Source organism: Tasmannia lanceolata, unplaced genomic scaffold (assembly GCF_043159265.1).
Source record: "Tasmannia lanceolata isolate RefF3 unplaced genomic scaffold, GAP_Taslan_0.1 ptg000037l, whole genome shotgun sequence".
NCBI lineage: Eukaryota > Viridiplantae > Streptophyta > Magnoliopsida > Canellales > Winteraceae > Tasmannia > Tasmannia lanceolata.
In genome coordinates this window covers 10,487,731-10,504,103 of record NW_027518714.1, presented here as the reverse complement: position 1 = coordinate 10,504,103, position 16,373 = coordinate 10,487,731, and the positions used below count along the sequence as shown (strand labels likewise).

The 16,373-nt window shown below is 38.3% G+C and overlaps 1 protein-coding gene across 1 annotated transcript; it reads right to left on the bottom strand.

Moving 5' to 3' along the window:
* Positions 1-3,733: 3,733 nt before the first annotated feature.
* Positions 3,734-10,132, bottom strand: LOC143861214 (uncharacterized). Its single transcript, XM_077372150.1, has 2 exons — positions 9,745-10,132; positions 3,734-4,066 (listed from the first exon to the last, which is right to left on the bottom strand). The coding sequence occupies exons 1-2, from the start codon at positions 9,925-9,927 to the stop codon at positions 3,734-3,736; spliced, it is 516 nt and encodes a 171-aa protein (XP_077228265.1). The 5' UTR covers positions 9,928-10,132.
* Between the last annotated feature and the right edge of the window lie 6,241 nt (positions 10,133-16,373).

Below are 16,373 nucleotides of genomic sequence, written 5' to 3'. Positions count from 1 at the left end.
ACAGCAAATATCGGCGACCTTGGAGAGACATGACTATTTGATGGAAAATAGACCTTGCACGGATATTTTTTTTATAATGTATCTCAAGTTTTTTGGAAGTATGTTCTTTCACATAAGAGAAAGTGAGAGGGTGTAAAGATCAAAGATAGGGGTGTTGCTTGCACGGATAGGACGAGAAGAGGGATCTGTCACTAGAGGTAAGATAAAAATCAACGAAATTAGAGTAGAAGGGAGTTGTCTTTATCAACTTTAGGATTTGTTATTTTGTAAAGACATAAGAAAAGGTGTTTTGGAGGAAACTGAAGGGGTACATTTTTCACCATATTCTACCTTTTTGCAAACTGAGAGAACAAGTTAAATTCCTTCTTTGCACAAAAAGAAAAGAAAAGAAAAAGGGCAGGCTTTATTTCTTCTTTCTTCTCTTCTCTGTACGAAACAAAATCGGGGCAACAGTGAGGGCGATCATAGCCACAAAAAGAAGCATCACTTTGTGTTTGTGATTTGAGCGATTTGCTCAACTGCGGCGAGAGCACCAACGGCACGATCTGGATCTACAGAGGCGGATAATGCAGCCACAAAGGTTTGGGTTTCAACCATGAGAACCCTCTCACGCCCCGAAATCGCTTGTTGGCGGGGAAATAAGAGAACTGGAGAATGAAAATTCTTGGAGGAGGAAGGAGAAAAGGCACAAACAGTATGGATTTGTGGGTGGCTCCGAAGCATAGAATAGGACACAACAGGGATTTGCATGGTGGTTTCAGCGAAGGGTTGTATAGATTATGTTTTGAAAAAAATGAAGGATGTTTTACCAAAGCAAGGATGTTTCACCATGGCCTGGCGGATGGCAAGATTAGCCATCCGCCGGAAAACGAATCACTTGTGTTGAGATCAGGGCAAGATCAGTGGTTCTTATACCATGAAAATATATGGAAATAAAGGGAAAAACCATTACAATTTGGATGTCCATTGCATATATTCATAGAGGGCTTTACAAGTAGTTACCATGGAGAACACGTGCTTAACTAACTATAACTACATGTGTTTGAATTCAAAATAGATAACTAAATAACTTCCCAACCTACCACTACCGTGATCCAACGGTCAGATCTTTCTAGATCGATCCACTACATTCTAACACGATCTATAGAGGGTTGGGATCGGCCCTCTAACATTCAGATCGGAGGGTTACGATCAACCTATGGACATGATTTTTAGGGCACAACCTACTTAGGCTGTGGCCCATCTAATGGACGGTTTGGATCATCCTACGGTGCGGTCCATACGGTACTTTTAATAAAGTGAGGAGTGCCCTCATCAAAATATAGTAGTGCTGAAGACATTTCCCTAAATATATCATGAGTTTTATGTGTGTATAAGTTTTATGTGTGTGTGTATATATATATATATATATATATATATATATATATACTATACTAGTAAAAAAAACCGTGCGATGCATGGGCCGAGAAAGAACTGTACGGACCACATCATAGGTTGATCCAAACCGTATTTTGATGATCGCACTCCTTACTTTATTAAAATGTACGGTATGGCCCGTACGATGATCCAAACCGTCCATTAGATGGGCCACTGCCTAAATAGGTTGTGCCCCAAAAATAATTTTCATAGGTTGATCCTAGCCCTCCAATCTATAGAGGGTTATAGGTTGATCCAAACCGTCTATGTGATGGAACACAACATCAAATTGGTTGTGCCCGTAAAATCATTTCCATAGGCTGATCCTAGCCCTCCAATCGATAGAGGTTTCCATAATTGTTGTTCCTCTTCTGGTGCTCGGAATCCGTCAATATTTTGCAAGTTGTCCAGAATGCGTAATATAAAGTAGTTTTTTCGTTATTGTCACATGTCTACACCCCTTGTTGGTATTTTTTTCAATAATTGTCATAGACAGGTACCCCGTGTCGGTACTTTTCGTATGCATAAGACGATTTTACCCTCAAATAATTTCTCATAGATATAGTTGCTAGATAGCAACAGGAGGTTTAATGGTAAAAGGTTAATGTTGACGTGTAAATCTCAAATAAAAAGAAAAGAAATTTTTTTTCCTCCCGCTATATCTACTACAATATAGCGGGAGGAAAAAGAAATTTCTTTTCTTTTTATCTCAGATTTACACGTCATCATTACTCTTTTACCACTAACATCTTTGCTGCTATAAAACTTCTATATCTATGAGAAATTATTTGAGGCTAGAATCGTCAATTACATACGAAAATTACCAACACGGGTACCTATCTATGACAATTACGGCAAAAAACTACCAAGAAGAGGTATAGACATATGAAAATGACGAAAAAACTACTTTATATTACTCATGCAGGACACTTGCAAAATATTGACGGATTCCGGACACCTGAAGAGGAACAACAATGATGAAAACCTCTATCGATTGGAGGGCTAGGATCAACCTATGGAAATGATGTTACGGGCACAACCGATTGATGTTGTGTTCCTTTACATGGACGGTTTGGATCAACCTATAACCCTCTATAAATCGGAGGGTTCGGATCAACCTATGGAAATTATTTTTGGGGCATAACCTATTTAGGCAGTGGCCCATCTAATGGACGGTCTGGATCATCCTATGGTACGGGCCAAACCATACATTTTAATAAAGTGAGGAGTGCAATCATCAAAATACGATCAGTAGTGCCATTATAAAATATGGTAGTGAGGACATTAGCACTATATATAATTTGAAACTATCGTTGACCTTCCCACGCGGGTCGGGTTCAACCCGAATTTGGGTTGGGTTAAGCTTTTTCGCAAATTGGGTTGGGTTGGGTTGCGAAAAATCAACCCGAATTGAAGATCGGGTTGTGTAGGGTTGGGCTGTTGGGCAACCCGACCCGAAACTCGAATTTGGGTTCCATCTGAAGAAGTTCTATTTATGTGTTTATCTTTTTTTAACATTGAAATAATCTCCATAGTTCACAATGGACGGTTTGGATAATCCTATGGTAAGGGCCAGACCATACTTTAATTAAGTGAGGAGTGTGATCATCAAAATATAGTAGTGCGGATAACATTTCCCTTTGTTAATTGTTAGTCCCTATTTGTTTTGGATGTTAAGAACCGATTGTGAGTTAAAAACTGATTAATGGTGACTCACTATTGGTTCTCAAAATCCAAAACAACCCGGCTTCAGTTGAGGTGGTCAACAATTGGTACCATATCAAATTGGGACAACCCGACCCGACCCGAATTGGAAATCGGGTTGAGGAAATTGCAAATCGGGTTGGGTCAGGTTGAACCCAGCCAGGTTGGGTCGGGTTGGGTTGGAAAATAAGGGTTCCTCGGGTTGGGTTGGGTTGGCCTCAACCCGACCCAACCCCACCTGAGTTGCACCCCTAACGATGACGAAAAAAACTACTTTTCCGTATTCACTATGTGAGGGTCCAGTTACGGAAAGTTTGATATTACGAATACAGGACACCTGTAAAAATATTGACGAATTCCGAGCACCTTAAGATGAACAACAATTATGGAAACCTCTATAGATTGGAGGGCTGGGATCAGCCTATGTAAATGATTTAACGGGCACAATCTATTTATGTTGTGTTCCATTACATGGACGGTTTGGATCAACCTATGATGTGGTCTGTACAATTCTTTCTCGGCCTTGCATCGCACGGGGATTTTTACTAGTTGTAGTAGATAGGAGAAGAGAGAATGAAAGGATTTTTTGAATTATTTGAAAATTCTAAGAGAATTACACATCACTTTTTTTGAATAAGTTGCTCCAGACATGAGGTGGAAGCTCGACAGAACCTTTGGATGCTGTAAATTCGAGAACACCTGAATGAGTTGTTTCGTGGTTTTGTTGCTTAGTGGGCGCTGTATCTGAAACATCCCCTTGCTGAAGTTTTGATAATAGGAAGTACAAGGGGCCTTTATCCAAAGCTCCTTGATCAGACAGTTCGGTGAAGCAAGAAGGTGGCAATTTGATCTTATCCCCGTATCCCTGATAAGGCACGGCTTCAAGAATTCGATAGAACACGACAACGACTCCAACAAGCAAACTTTCTTCCATTTCTTGATTTGCCTGAGGACAAAAACCAAAAAGGTTATGTAAGTGCTTTCATTCAGTACACTGACAGAGGAAAGGTGAACAAGAATTAGAAAAAAAATTTCTTGCAATTTCATAGACAATGTCCATTTATTTTTATAATTACCCTCTGCATTAATGAATTTATCTCCCTCAAACAAAAAATGACAAAACTTATAAGTAAAATATTCATTAGAAACAAGATAGAGTTACATGGAGTTATGGTGCATGTCATTCATGGCAGATTAGTAATATTTACATTCAGTCAAATATAAGTCATCATATACGAGATTGACATCATCATGAGAATACGATCAAACCCCACGAAATCTGCCTCTCCTCTTCCTGTCTTGATTCTTCTCTCTTTCTTAAACTACATACGTTTGAGGCATATTTGACAAGATTAACCTATGAATTATATTGAAGAATGGCATAAAAATCTAAGTCAGATAGCCACCTAATATTGAGTAAATAATTTATGAAATTTATCAATTTACTGTTTGACTACCATGTTTTAGAGGCTATTTTTAGTAAACAACATGAAATGTGAAGAAAAAAACGTACTATTGACTTATAATATCATAGTTACCAATACAATGCTCGGCCATATGGAAGCGATAGGTATGTGTCTTGTCTTTAACAGCGGAAGTGAAAAATCCAGTAGCTGGATTAAAGAGAATATCTAAATAATACTCCACCATTAAGCAGGAGCATTACCCACTTGCCCATCTACTTTGGGATTGATGATTCACTTCCTTTCCGTGACAACTGGTTCTTTGTGGCTTGATTTCCCTCCTTGTCGTGCATTCCTTTCAGCAGGAAGAATGTGATACCTCCAAGATACTGTCCTGGGAATTGGAGACTTCTATTGTAGAGGCTATCCCCTCTCCTCTCCCACTCCAAAAACCTCAATTGAGGTCCTCAGAGGGCAGACCACCAACCCAGCCATCTCCCCTCTCCTGAATTATGAACTTGTTAACGATAGGACAAGTGATTCCGTCTTACGTCATGACTGGTCAAAAAAATTCTCGACCCGAGTTCCAAACTTCAAATACTTCATGGAATGGATCAAGAGGGTTTGGAAAATGGAGGTAATTATATCCTCAATGAACAAAGGGCTTCTTTTCCTACATTGCAAATCTTAGGATGAAGCAGAGTCCTTGAAATCTAAAAGCCCAAGGCGTGTTGGAAAAATGTATTTAGCTCTATGGAGCTGTGAGGAAAACTCCAAAGATTGGCCTCTCATGATGGCAAGATAGCTGAAAATATATGGCCTCCCTATCCCTTGCTAGACCCCATTGGTCTTCTCCATGGTTTTAAATCTTCACCGAAAACGACATGAAACAACCGAAATGAACATTTCCATCCTCACCAAAACATATACTGAAACCGTAACAGAAAGAACATGGTTATGGGTTGAGGCGAAGGAACAGGAAAACCCATTGGGGTTTCCGTGAGTTACCAGGACAAGGTGTACCCCGTTACTCTGAGTCATGGATTCCCTAATCCCTTTGGCATGAAACCTTACGAAAATGATATCAGTTCAGCATGCAACGGGCACAAATGGCATGACGGGGGTGAAAATGGCCAAGTCTTAGATACCCACCTCGTTCTCCTAGACAGTTTGTGAGGCGACAGGACACATTCCATCTATGATTATGAAAGGGTCTTGGGATACTAGGGACAAGCGGCTAGAGTCCTCGATGAGAACTAGGGCTAACGCCAATCTGGCACATGTGATGATAGACGAAGGCCAAACTCACACCGTGAAGAACGGCATTTTTCGCTAGAAGGAATCCATAGGTTGAAGTCGGCCAGCAATAAGGCATCATTGTAGATGTCGGTGATTGATATTTCGACCGCTGCCCAATATGACAGTTGGGAGTTGTACGGGAACACAGCCTGCACCGACTCAAGTACGAGCACTAGTTCATGCACAGAAGCTTCCAGTAGCAAGAAACACAATTTATCTTCAGTAGGTGTGGTCAAGGAGAAAGACGAAACTCAAACCATTTCAAATGTGACGAAGGCAAGCAGGTCAAGGCTTCATCTTTTCAGTTTCGGTATACATTTTGGCCATGACAGAAATAGAAACATGTCGGTTTTGAATAGAAATTTTGGTAGAAATCCAGTAAAATCAAGGAAATGTGTGGAAACACATGCAAATAATGAATATTTAGGAAGTGCTCAGTAAAATACCGACTCAGTAAAATACACACTCAAAAACCATTACGTAAGCAAAAAATAAAAAGTTAAACCGATGAAATTGCTAGCAAATCCTGAATATATATATATATACACACACACCAGTGTTCAAAAACTCCTTGACTCGACAAGGAACTCCCCCGAGTCGACTCCTTTTTGCCTTGGCCGCATTCCGCATTGCACCACATCCGCATTCCGCGTTTTGCCCTACATAGTCATTAAACTCCTTCGACTCTCCCAAGTTATGACCGCGTCAACCTCGTCAACCGCATTCTTGGCCGCGTCCGCGTTGAGTCGACAAGGATTTTTCCTGGCCGCGTTCCGCGTCAAATCCGCGTTTTTAAACACTGACACACACACATATATGTATATATACATATACATACGTATTTGTGTAGTATTGTATTGGAGATTCACATTAAGTACGAATGCAATGAAACCCCATGAAATTCTGCCTCTTGTCCTCCTCCCACTTTTTGACTATATAGGTTTGAGGCAGATTTAGCATAGTATCAGAGCCAAGTTGATCAAGGTTCAAAGACATCTCCATTCACCCAACAAAGATATTTCTTCAGTTCTTCCCCATCTCAAAATCCTAGTTTCAACTATTCTCCTTTATCCTCTCCATTGATTTGGATAAGATGGTTACTTCAGGAGATTCATGTGCATTCATGAGGACAAGCAAAGCTACACTGTGATAATCAGAGTGCAGTACGACTATCACAAAACCCAGTGATTTTCACTTTTTAGAGAAAAAATGGAAAGTGGTGAAATGGGACCCCTTCTCATGTCAAGCAAAGATCAAATAGCAGTTATCTCCACCAAGGCCTTTCAAATGATCATCATTGATGTTTGAGTGAGAATTTGTACATGTTCAAAGAAACAATTCGACTTGAGAGGGGATGTTAGATATAATACATAGAGTTAGATAGAGTCATGGCGTATGTCATTAATGGCATATTCATAATTCTTTAAATTTAGCCACAGATACTACTGTATTGGAGATTCACATTACTACATAAGTTTGAGTCGGATTTAACAATGAGTCGGATTTAACAAAAAGTCAATAACGTCCGGAACATAAAAAATCCTAATAAAACATAAACACAAAAGGCAAGGTTGAGCCTCTAGCTTAATTGGTTAAGGCTTTGGTTTTCAACCTTGAGGTCGCATGTTCAATCCAGCTTACCTATGGAAAACATAAACACAAAAGCAAACGGAGCATAATTGACAACTTTAGAGAAAAATGATCCCTAATCAAGTCCACTTGACCAAGCACAAAAATCAAGTAATATAGGCCCCTTTTGCCTCCCTAATTTATCTTATTTATTATATTTTTATAATTACTTAATTCACTTTTTCCAATGTTTTTAATGATCTTTCATGCACTCGAGCAAGTTGGTGAGAGGTCAATGATTCAGTTGGGTCTATTCTGAACCTCGAGCTTGCTTCCGATTAAAGTTAGAATTTTCAAACAGTACCTATCACAATAACAAAGATAAAATTAACTTCAAGAGATGTGTATGCTGAAGTTAGGAAGCAAGAAAAGTTTAATCAATTCAGCAACAAATTATACGTCAACAGTCATGGAGAACCAAAGCCAACGAACATACTCTACTGTTTTATTTAACAAATTTGTCTCGACATTTCGACGAAAAATTGGCAGTAATTTGTGACTCAAAATGAAAATTGAAGAATACAGGCACATGCAAATGATGCAGATACTTTGTCCATTACCTAATTAATAGTCGTAGAATTCCTATTAGGAACATTTAAATCAATGTTCAAAGACTCAAGGCCTGGACAAAACTTGGCCGAGGTAAAAAAGGATTAAAAGAGTCGACTAGGGCGAATCCATGATTGATGCAGTCAACTTTTCAATACTACAGTTGAGTCAAAGGAGTTCTTGATTGATTTCGAAGAACAAAACTCGGACTCGGACTCGGACTCGGACTCGGCCAAGGTAAAACCTAGCCAACTCAGGTGAATTGATGATTGTCGCGAGGAGTTTTAAACATTGATCTAAAACATTGGCGACGGATCATCTATTGTTCGTCTGTAAGACAGTGAAATCCCAATTTCTTAAAACAATAAAATCAAATAGCAAGGTGAAGTTCATTCCGCATAGAGAAAAAAACAATTTAATGTCAAGGACATGGAAAAAGCTCACTGTTATGCATTTAGGAAATGAAATGACAATGTGATAAATGAGGCAAGTAAAATTGAGGTGAAGATTGACATTCTTAGAGAATGAGATCTCATAAGAATGTGATCCCACTGACGAATACGGACTCCATTTCTCGACGGCTAAGAATAAAGAAATTATATATATGAACAGCAAAGTGTTCGACAAGTTGAAGCTCAAGGAGGTATGGATAATGGAAGAGGATGGACTTCAAGCCTTGTCTAAGTTAAGATCCGAGAATTCTGGAGAGTGTGAACATGGTTAAACTGAATACTCAATTTGTGGACGTTTAGGGCCCGTTTGGATACCTCCCATTTTGTATTTGGATTTGGAATTGAGTTTTGAATACAAACTGAATAGATCCGGCAGCTCATGTAGAGGGAGACAGAGAGGGAAGGGGGTACTTCCTAGTGGAGGGGAGAGGTTGAGGAGCAAAGAGGGTGAAGGAAACACCCAGATCTGTGGATTTCTAATTTCTTATTTCCACAGCAAACTTAGAAATCTGATTTTTTTTACTGTCAGCTGCTGAATTAGAAATTCAAGAATTTGATCCGATCCAAAATACAGTGCAAAAAGGGCTGCAAATGTGAGAAATCCAAATCAATATCTTCTCGGCATCCAAACGGCCCTTAGCATTGTTCCATTGCATTCAAGCAGAGGCAGATGATGAGAAAGGCAAGAGATCGGCAGCATTGGCAATGACAACGCCTACTAGTAGGAATTGAAGTTAGTAAAGATGCAATGTGATCTAACATTATCCTGTGAAAAGAAGAAGCAATAGTCACACAAGCTAACCAAAAGGTCCAAAATGTACACAGATGACCCACTAAAAAACTTTGTTACTTCTCATTTTGTTAGTTTAAATTATCCTAAAAATTGCAATAGGAAAAGATCAATTATTGCTAAAACGGGTAAGATTCGATCAAAATTAGCAAAGTAGATTACAAACGTTGAACAAATCCAACCGACACTTTTCGACAATACACAAAACATTACCATTCAAAAAAAAAAAAAAAAAAAAAAACCCTATGCATCACCATATGATGAAGATTTCAACCTTCAAGGTGAAAAATAATCAACAGAAAAGCTAACCTTTAAAAGCCCATCACAGCCCAACAATTGCAATTCCCAATAATCATATAGGTGTTTAGTACTTAGAGATCTATCAACAACGAGACACCATTCCATTGGTACAGATTCAAGCAAAGAAAAGCTGCAAAATTCGAATTCGAACCCAAGAATCATATTAAAATACGGGGAAATATAATATATGAAAAAAAAAAACCTTGAGCTCGGCCTCGGCTGCATCGATCCTTCGAATTCCCTGAGCAGCTTCAAGGGCTTCTCTCTGGCGCATGGCCTCGGTCCGAGCCTTCTTCTCCTTCTCGAGTTTGAGCCTGGCCTTGTTCTTCCTCTCTTTCTGCTCCCTCTCAAGCTTCTCCCTCGCGACCCTAAGTTCGAAATCCATCCTCGTATTTTCCGATTCTAAAACCGAATAAAGTCTGAATTGAATTGCGTGGAGATATATACAGATACAAGGTGGGGATGTGGAACGAATTTCTCTTCTTTCGTAGGGGGGAATTTACAAAGAAAAACGAAGTTTCTGGTCAGAATTCAAAAGACCCTTCTCGAAGAAAGAGAGAGGAGAAAATTAAGAGGGTTTGCGTGGGTGATGACGATCTGGGTGGAAAAATCGTGGAGACCGAATGGGTCAGCATATAGCGTAAAATGGTTTGGACCAATTACCAATGGGAGACAAACATTAGGCAGAATTATCAACTGGACCCAGGCTTTTCAGAAATTACCAATGGGGGACAAAATCTGTCTTGTCAGTAAAAGCTGGACGAAAATACCCTTTGGCATATAAAACACGTTTTGACTTTGAAAGGGGGTTTTCAAGTCTCTACGATTGGGGTTATTAGGTATCAAAATGGGGTTACCAATTTCAGAATGGGCTTATCAAGTCCCTGAAAATTGGCCGAGAGTTCTGGAGTTTTGGAAGAGGGTTTTCAAGTCTTTAGGAATGGGGTTATCTAGTATAAAAAATGGGGTTACTAATTTCCGAATGGGGTGATCAAGTCCTTGAAAATTGACCAAGGATATTAGAGTTTTGGAAGGGGGTTTTCAAGTCTCTGGGATTGGGGTTATCTAGTATAAAAATGGGGTTACCAATTTCTGAATGGGCTTATCAAGTCCTTGAAAATTGGCCGAGGGTATAGGAGTTTTGGAATGGGGTTTTCAAATCTCTAGGATTGGGGTTATCAAGTATCAAAATGGGGTTACCAATTTCCGAATGGGCATATCAAGTCCTTAAAAATTGGCAGAGGGCACTAGAGTTTTGGAAAGGGGTTTTCAAGGGACTTGATAAGCCCATTCTGAAATTGGTAACCCCATTTTGATACCTAATAACCCCAATCGTAGAGACTTGAAAACTCCCTTTCAAAGTCAAAACATGTTTTATATGCCAAAGGGTATTTTCGTCCAGCTTTTACTGACAAGACAGATTTTGTCCCCCATTGGTAATTTCTGAAAAGCCTGGGTCCAGTTGATAATTCTGCCTAATGTTTGTCCCCCATTGGTAATTGGTCCAAATGGTTTTAATTAGACTTCGTGTTTTTGGTTCGGAATGGGAATGCACTTCGACTCCCGGTTGAGAAACCCTTTCCTTGTTCTGTTTTTATTTTATCATAGGGCCCACCTATAATATATAATTAAAAAATGAATTACTTAGGGATCAGATTTCTAGGCTATTCCGGTAGTTCAACCGTGAAATTTCGTTGTTTCAGTAGTAGTAAATCAGCGGGACATTCAAAGAAGCTACGCACCTTCACTTAATGTTAATGAAATACAGCAAGAAATAAAACTAAGCTCGGTTGCGATCACAGACTGAGAAGAAGTGAAAGAAGGCCTTACAAAGCCGGATTTCCCTCTCTAACATCATTGCTTTCTTCTTGTAAGATAATTGAGAAAATCTCCCCCTTCTACAAGTTTTCTATCTTTCCAAGGTTTTCAAATAAAAAAGTAGACACCCCATTTTGACCGAACCCTTGACCTGTCAGTTCTATTAAAAATCTTCCAAATTAGTGAATTATGGTCTTGAATTTCTCCCTAAGGTAGATTAGGGTCTCAGCTGGGTCCCTGTAAAAGTTCGGTGAAATCGGATGAAAAATATCAAATAAGACGAGTGTAGTTAGAAGCATATTGTAAATAGGGGAGTGTATTAGCCATTAACCTATGTAGCTTTTACACTAGAGTAGAAAGGGGGTGATTTAGGTAATTACACTAAGAAAACTTAGCTTAGGATGTAAGCTACATTTAAAGGGGGTGAATTATCCCACTCTAATTTTTGACCTAATTTCTTTCCGAGACCACCCATTTTCATCAAAATCAAGTGTAAAATACATAGGAGGGAGTGTCTAAGGGTAATTGAAGGCGATAAGATTATGTTAATTTTTCACATATATTTTTTCCTCTAGATCACCATTTTGCAACCAAAATCAAAGCAAAAAATTTTAAAATGGAATGTCCTATAAACTAATGGGGGACAAAAATTAAGGGAAAACTTTATAAATAGAGCATTTTGGCTCTCATTTCAAAAAAAATTTAGGGTTCTTGATCTAATTTTAGAGAGAGATGGAGAGAGCTTTCTAGAGAGAGAGTGAGAGAATTCTAGAGAAATAAAGAGATTTAGAGAGAGAAATAATGAGATCTAGAGAGAGAAAGAAGGAGATCTAGAGAGAGAAAGGAGGAGGAGGAGAAGAATCTTTCAAGAAGAGATCCAAAAGAAGAGCACAAGGTTAGTAGATTTTGAGTTTTTTTAGAGTTTCTTTTGAAAATCTAGCATAAAATGAAAAATCTAAAGAGAAAATGCATAAAAAATGTTAGGTCTAACATCCTAGGGTCAAAATCTACCTAAATATCTTTAAAATGTCAGTTTATATCAAGATATTGAGTAATTCACCTTAGTTTTTGAGTTTTTAGTTGAAAATTGAGGGAAAATGACAAAACTAGGTTTTGTACAGCCTAGTTTTGGCCATTTTTCATCAATTTTAGCTTGAATTTGTAAAAAAAAAATTACCCAAAGGTGTTGTACTAGTCGAGATCTTCGATTTGATACCTCACAGCAAAAATTTGGCTAAGAAACGAAGAAATTATGGTCGTTTCAAAATTCCAGCTCAAAATTCAGTGCAAAATGGTGAATATATGTGTATTTTTATGAAAATCTTTGTAAGATTTAAAATCTGATGATAAAATTGGTAGACATAGGTTTAAATAACATGTTTCATCATAAATTTGAATAAAATTCGCATAGATCTAATGTTTGGATGCCTTTTAATGTGAAATTTCAAGAAAAGGCTTGAAAAATGGTGAATCTGTGCATTTTTTATGAGAACTCCTTAAAGATCTTCAAAACTGAAACTGACATGGTTAGATCTAAGCCTAATCAGCATGTATTATCATATATTTATATCAAAATCCAATAGATCTTATGTTTGAATGAAGTTTTGATGTGAAATGTCATGAAATTGTGTTGAATTACATGTTGTCCAGATTTTATTTTTAATATTTTACTAAAATCCGGTTAGATCTAGCGAAAGTGATACACACGGAAGTTGCATATCTTTCCTAGATCTTCGATTTGACATCTTTCGGACCTCATAACGATGAAAAATGAAAACATTATGCTACTTTTAAGATGTTAGTCAAAAACACTACATTTTCAGATTTGGACTTGAGCGGAAATGGCCGTTTTCCGGCCACTTTCGGCAAGATCCAGCCGAAATTGTCAACGGAGAAAAGTTTATTTGATCAATTTTCTAAAACTTTATAGTTGAATACTTTTCTTGAAAATATATTTTTGATCCTGTGTTTTGCAAAATTAAATCAGAACTTTTGAAAGGAAAACTGCAGAATTGAAATCTAAAATTTGCCTGGAGATGGTCATTTTTTGGTCCCTTCCAGCGAAAACCGGCCAAAGTACATAACTAATCAAATGTTTCCTGATGTGTCCCCTACAACTTTGATGTGTACCACTTTTGTTATTTTTGCCATTTGGATAGTGTAATTTTCAATGCAAAGTTTCAGCTTCCACTAAAATGTAAATGCATACTTTTGATACTTGATTCATGCTTAGCCTAGGACGATGAAGGCATTAGCCCAAGCTTGTCTTTAGAGGGACGCATTAGCCCAAGCCCGTCTTTAGAGGGACTCATTAGGTCGTAGTAGTACCCTCTCCCCTCTTGTTTCCTCTTCTTAAAGTAGGGATTTTTTAACTTTTTAGGTACCTTTGGATATTTGTAGCCTTACGCATTGTAATGGTGATGAAGGCATTAGCCCAAGCCCATCCTTAGGTGACTTGCTCAGTCCAAGTAGCACTTTCCTCTTTTATTTATAAGTCTTGCCCAGTCTTTTAGATATGCATATCTTCAGACAATAGTTCTTTTTTGCAAGGGCAATGAAAGAGTCATCTAGAGCCCTCCCTTCTAAGAGACAAGTTATGTTTCATATAAAAAGTTGAGACTTTTTATATGTAACATAGTTGAGACTGATGAGAAACTGTAGACACCCTATTTTGGCCACCCCCTATAGATGCCCATTTTAGGCTGCCCCTCTTAACTCAAAATTGCTCCTTCTTTCTTTTGTCTTCTTATTAGAAGGCATTTTTACCATTTTGGGTAGTCTAGGCACCTCTAGGGGTAATTCTATCATTGTAGTCACCCTATGGGTATCAACCCTAGATAAAAATGCAACATAAAAGCCTCATTTGAGGGAGGATTTTTTTTGGAGCTAGGGTTAGAGGTGGAAAGTTGCAAATTGCAGAAAGAGTATAAACTTATTTAACTACTGGATTTTGATCTGTATTAAAGCTGAACCAAAAACTGGATAAATCGTGAACTAAACCAAACCAAACTGGTCAAAATCGGTTCGGTTTGGTTTGGGTATACAATTTGAATTTTCTCCAAACTGATGTTTGGATTTTCTCCAAACCAATGGGATCAGTTCGGTTCAAAAAACCTCCCTAAACCGAACCGTGTGCATCCCTAATTAGTGTAAAAGAGTAGTCATAAATAATTAAATACACTAGAGTGGCTGTCCCAAGTAAAAAAAGGGGGGGGAGTATATCACTTTCCTAAACGGGCAGTCTCAACTATATCTTTTGCTGCTTGTATTGTTTCAGCGAAGAGGATGCACAAGTATCATGTAACAATCCCTCCTTTTCTTCTTCTTTGATTTTCCCCTTTTTCTTTTTTAAGTATTAGGCTAATATTTGATTGAAAATAAGGATGACAATTTTGTTGTGCTTCTCCAAGGAATTAGAAAAATTAAAAGATATGGTTGAGAGAAGAGAGTTACGAGAGACTATGTGAACGGAGACTTGGTTTTTGGTATCTTGTTTCCAAGGTAAGTGGTCGGGTCCCTCTTATGGATCTTATGTACCGTAAGGGCTTATTCAGGCTTGATCTAGCAATCAGATTGTAACTCATGTGATATCTAGCGGTACAATTCTAATAGAAAATGCATTAGTAGGCAAAAAAAAGGACCATCCATCAATTGCAATAGGATTCAAAAATACACTGAGAATACAAATTTCTAATGTTTTCCAAAGGCTTTCTACATTTTGTCTCTAGTATTCTGGTTACTGCAAAAACAGAAACTAGTGTCTCAAATACTTTGCAAAATCCAAACTCTCCAATTATAGAGGTTTATATATTGAGCAGTCCCTACGAATTAAAGGGTTAGGGTGGCCCCTTTCAGTTTTCATCGTATGCTATATGGGCCCTAAGAATTATTTGGAATAACCACCAAGTGGCCCCTCCATTAGATTGGAGGATATTCGCACCGGGTCAGGTAGTCTTTATTATCCAACTAATTGGCGGTTTAGACATACATGGGCAATGGTCACACACAACACAACCATGGTTTTAAGGGATTTGCTAGTCACCACCACATAAGGCATTTCGCAGAATGGCTGTTGCATGAGAGCGCAACCACAGAGGCTCAGATTTTGTATTTATTCATTTAATTCATCTGAGGTGGCTGCACTCTCATGCAAGAGCCGTTCCGCGAAATGCCTTCTGCGATGGTCCCGGGCAAATCCCTGGTTTTAAATATAATGATATATTGATAAGGGAAATGATATCAGCACAACCACGTTTTGATAGTTGCACTAACACCTTGTCTTTTATTTTTTTAAAGAGCAGTCAAGGGTTATTACAGTTCCCTAAAAGCTCCAACAAACCAATTAAAAAGGAAAAGACAAGCTGCGTTTGTGCAATTATTAAAGCATGGTTTTGCTGATATCATTTCACTTTATTAGTTTTCGCTATCATTTCACTTTATTAGTTTTCGCTATGTTTTGGTATGAAGAAGGCACGCCCTTTTGCCTAATTTATGGGACAAAGGAACCTTCTAGCATCTTCATGCTTGATGTTCGATATTTACATAGCAGTGTCCCTATCAGGTGTGACTTTAGCCGTGGTGGGTTTTAGATGGGCCCAACAAGGCTAAAGTCACACCTGATAATGTAGAGATAGACACTTTAGAAGCAATCTAGCCAGTGGCTCACATTCAAGCACGTTGATCACTCAACTTTTGCCACGAGGTGCGTCCATATTGGATCAACTTGATTGTAGTAATGGTCCACCTGTAGGTGGCATGTGTCGTAGACGATTGAAATAGATAGATCCGATCTTTGAATAAGTGCGAAATTTAGGCCGTGTCCATGATAATGGACCCCAAAAGAGATTTGCTAGGAACATTTCGTGCAAAAGTCAGCATGAAAAGTCCCCAAAAATAGAGAAAAAATGCGCTGGTTAGATGATGAATTTTTAAATATTTTTTTTTTAAGAGTGAAATTTTCAATATTTCTATTGATTCAAATCACCTTACCTACTGGGCTTCAAAAATATCCTC